Source organism: Schistocerca americana, chromosome 1 (assembly GCF_021461395.2).
Source record: "Schistocerca americana isolate TAMUIC-IGC-003095 chromosome 1, iqSchAmer2.1, whole genome shotgun sequence".
In the NCBI taxonomy this organism is placed as follows: Eukaryota; Metazoa; Arthropoda; class Insecta; order Orthoptera; family Acrididae; genus Schistocerca; species Schistocerca americana.
Window position 1 is genome coordinate 1,117,023,802 of NC_060119.1, and position 4,431 is coordinate 1,117,028,232.

Below are 4,431 nucleotides of genomic sequence, written 5' to 3' on the forward strand. Positions count from 1 at the left end.
GAACACGCGAGGCAACAATGACCCCACGACATATCTTAGAAAGTAGGTTAGGCTAGGCGCGCACTGGCGATTTTCCGTCGCGCGATTTATTTGTCGCAAGAATGAAACACAGTGGCTCGAATAGGAGCGCGCGCACGTGCGACAAAAAAGTAGCGGCGATTTAAAAGACGCAACCGTCCCTATTTCACTCGCGACGCGATTGTCGCAGGTGTGGAATGATTCACAGGCACTGGAATGGGCCCGCGCGCACTAGCGACGTGATTTCTGTGAGTCGCTCTCGCTCTGTGTTGCATACACACAAGTTCAGTGCGCCAGCAGCATGTCTGATAACGGGAGTTGCGCTGCGGATGACATTGTAGGTTGTGTTGTCGATTCAGAAAGACTAATTGCAGAAGTAGAAAAGCGACCAGCTCTCTACAACAAGAAATTAAAAGAATACAGTGATCGAAATTTGAAAGAGAAACTATGGGGAGAAGTATGCTGCAGCCTAATTCGGAACTGGACTGAACTGCCTGGACCAGAAAAGACTAACAAAGGTATTTCATGGTTCACTTATTTTATTCATTCATGTAGACATCACAGTTACAACAATTTAAATTTTTTCATATTGCCAAGATACTGATCCTTGTGGAGTCACAAAGTAGTTTGCAAAATAATCCCGTATCTGCATACCACACGCATCAGCTCTTATTCCTACAGGCTCACAGGCTTTCAGAAGGCATTCGTACGACTCGTCCTCAGTTCGTACACCGTCATTTCGTCTTACGAAATTATGCAGAATACAACATGCTTTTATTATTATGTCTGAAAAACCAACATCCACATCCATAGGTCGATGAAATATTCTCCATTTGTTAGCCAAAATCCCCAAAGTACATTCCACCATTCTACGAGCACGACAATGTCTATAATTAAAAACACGCTGTTTCATTGTCAGGTTTTTCCTCGAGTACGGCCGCAGAATATGTCTAGACAGTGCAAATGCTTCATCTCCTACAAAATTAAAAGGTTGAGGCTCTCCTTCCTCGTCTTGTGGTAATTTTTGAGGATTTGGAATGTTTAACTGATTAGATTTCAGTTTTTGATAGAAGTTGGATTTCTTGAACACATTAGAATCCCCATTGGCTCCGTACGAGCCCACGTCTATCACAGTGAAACAATAGTCAGCGTCCACTACGGCCAAAAGTATTGTCGAAAAATAATTTTTGTAATTATAAAACTCTGAGCCACTGTCAGCAGGCTTCTTCAGTCTCACATGTTTCCCATCCACAGCACCAATGCAATTTGGAAAGTCAGTTCTGTCTAAAAACTGTTTGGCAATAATCTTCCAATCATCTTCAGTTTTTTCTGCCATATGAATAGGCTTTAGACATTGCCACAACTGCTCGCATGTATCCTTCACAATTTCTCTGATTGTAGTGGCCCCCAGTAGATATTCGTAGTGTAATGAGCGAAAGCTATTTCCAGTCGCAAGGTATCTGGAAGAAATAATATTCAGTAACAGCATTAATATTTACTCATAGAAGTATTAAGGTAAATACTTACAATAAATTATATACAGTGATAATTTCATTTATGACAGGTAAAGAAATTCAAAGGAAGTGGAAAAATCTGAAGGACTGCTTCGCGAGAGAACTGGCATCACAGAAAAAATCGTCGTCTGGCGAGGCTGCAAGAAAACGGAGGAAATATCTATACTTCGATGCAATGTTATTTCTGCTCCCTCAGATGGAAGACAGACCGACCACCAGCAACATCGAAATCATGCCCAGTAGCACAGGAAACAAGGAAGTAGTTTCTCCCCCCAGTTTGTCTTCACAAAACAGCAACGATACTGCACAGAGCAAAAAAGTACGACATCCTACGAAAAGAGAGGCCAAGAAGGTTACGTCCTACGAGGAATCTCTATTAAATATATTACAAGACAGACAAAAAGAAGAAGTTAACGAGGATAAGAATTTTGCATTAATGCTTGTCCCCATGCTGGCGAAGTTAAACGAAGAACAGAAACATTACGCGAAAATAGAAATACTGAATGTGATGAGGAATGCCAGATATTATCAGCTTTCACCGATTTTTCCACAGCATCCGAACATGTGCTATAACACAACTCAAGCGACTTATAACACCACTCAAGCAACTTACTCTCCAGCATCTTCATTCGTTCAACCGTATTCTTCAAATGTCCTAAATGAAACGGAACCTCCACAAAATTTGTTCGTGTGCCCCTCTCCAGACAACCGCAACAAGACCACAGAAACCTCTATGCGCAACATGGTTTTGCAGTTCTCTAATGAAACAAGATCGCCAGTTTCGACTTGCAGTAGTGATTTTCTTGATGTATCTGATCAGTAATGTAAAATGGCAACAACAATTGTTGAATGAAACGATTCTCTTGATGTATCTAATCAATAATGTAAAAGGGCAATAAAAACTGTTGAATGAAATAATGTGTGCTCACCTCAAAGTCACTGATAAGCGCTCCTCAGGTGGTATACACTTCCTCCATGTCGTATCTTGTTTTGTTATATTCGGTCCTACTGTCTGAAGCAGTGTATCAAAACTATTCTTACTCATTCGATAGTATTGAAAGAATTTATTTTGGTGATTTTGTAACTCTTCGTGTAATTTGTAAAACTGCCCTTTCACCAGTCTTTGACTTACAATCGGATGCACCCAGTAACGACATTTGCGCTGTTTTCTCGCTCTTTTTCGTAGTAAAAGCGCCACCAAACAAGCTGTTTCGATGAAATCCATGCTGGTACTGAGAGTAGTTGCGATTTTCCTGCCGCTGTGTGCGCACCACAATGTACTTCCGCGACAGCGATTGTTCAGTCGCGCCGACTGAAAAATCGCCTGTGCGCGCCTAGCCTTAAGGAAGGGTAAACCAACGTTTATAGAATTTGTAGACTTAGAGAAAGCTTCTGCCAATGTTGACTCGGATTCTCTTTGAAATTCTAAAGGTAGCAGGGTAAAATACAGGGAGCGAAAAGCTTTTCACAATTTTTACAGAAATCAGACGGCAATTACACGAGTCGAGGGGCATGAAAGGGAAGCAGTGGTTGAAAAGGGGGTGATCGAGGGTTGAAGCCTATCCTGGTGTTACTCAGTCTGTACATAGAGTAAGCTGTAAAGGAAACCCAAGAAAAATCTGGAATAAGAATTAAAGTCCTCGGAGAAGAAATAAAAAGTTTTAGGTTTGCCGATGACATTGTAATTCTGTCAGAGACAGCAACGAACTCGAAAGAGCATTTGAAAGAAATGGACACTGTACTTCACAAGCGGCTTGTAGTCAAATTGTGTGCTTATGGAATATCGTCTCAGTTATGTGTCTGATTTCGTGATTTCCTGTCAGAGAGGGCACAGTACGTAGTAACTGACAGAAAGTCATTGAGTAAAACAGAAGTGATTTCTGGCGTTCCCCAAGGTTGTTTTTTTTTGTAGGTCCTCTACCGTTCCTACGCGATTTAGGGACATTCTGAGCAGCAGTCTTAGGTTGTTTGCAGATGATGCTGTCGTTTATTGTCTAGTTAAATCATTAGAAGTTCAAAACAACTTGCAAAACGATTTAGAAAAGATATCCGTATGGTGCGAAAATTAGTAGTTGATCCTAAATAATGAAAAGTGTGAGGTCATCCACATGAGTACTAAAAGGAATCCGTTAAACTTCGGTTATAGGATAAATCAGTCAAATCTAAAGGCTGTAAATCCAACTAAATACCTAGGAATTACAATTAGGAACAACTGAAATTGGAACGTACGTAGAAAATGTTGTGGGGAAGGCGGACCAAAGACAGCGTTTTACTGGCAGGACACTTAATAAGATGCAATAGATCTACTACAGAGGCTGCCTACACCACGCTTGCCCGTCCACTTTTGGAGTACTGCTGTGTGGTGTAGGATCCTTACCAGATGGGATTAACGGAACGCATCGCGAAATTCAAAGAAGATTATCACTTTTGTACTATCGAGAAATAGGTGAGAGAGTGTCACTGACATGATACAGGATTTGGGTGTACAACATTAGAACAAAGGCGTTTTTCGTTGTGGCGGAATTTTTGGTTGCTTTTAAAGGCTATTGGTGTTACTTTAAAATTTACGTTTAAAAAAATGAAAAATACTTTTCTATTTAAATTTACTGAAGAACAGTCTCTCTCTTTCCGCTGCTCTGTACCAATCACGGATAAATAAATTTATTGAAGCTCTGTCTCTCTCTTCACGCTGATATGAACCCATCTCGGATAATTAGCTTTTAGTAAATGGTGAGATGATGCGAACAGAAAGCATATGACATACGATTTTTAAATTATTTGGTGACTTAATCGCCTGTTTTTAAGCTTATACTGTCACGTGTCCAAAGTATTTTCTTCGTAAGAAATGTTTGTCATCGTTCTCTCATTGTGTTAGAGTGTTTTTAATCAATAAAGTTTC

At 40.4% G+C, this 4,431-nt stretch overlaps 1 protein-coding gene across 1 annotated transcript; it reads right to left on the reverse strand.

Moving 5' to 3' along the window:
* Positions 1–351: 351 nt before the first annotated feature.
* Positions 352–2,583, reverse strand: LOC124550843 (protein ALP1-like). The gene is made up of 2 exons (XM_047125573.1): positions 2,462–2,583; positions 352–1,478 (listed from the first exon to the last, which is right to left on the reverse strand). The coding sequence occupies exons 1-2, from the start codon at positions 2,575–2,577 to the stop codon at positions 593–595; spliced, it is 1,002 nt and encodes a 333-aa protein (XP_046981529.1). The 5' UTR covers positions 2,578–2,583; the 3' UTR covers positions 352–592.
* Between the last annotated feature and the right edge of the window lie 1,848 nt (positions 2,584–4,431).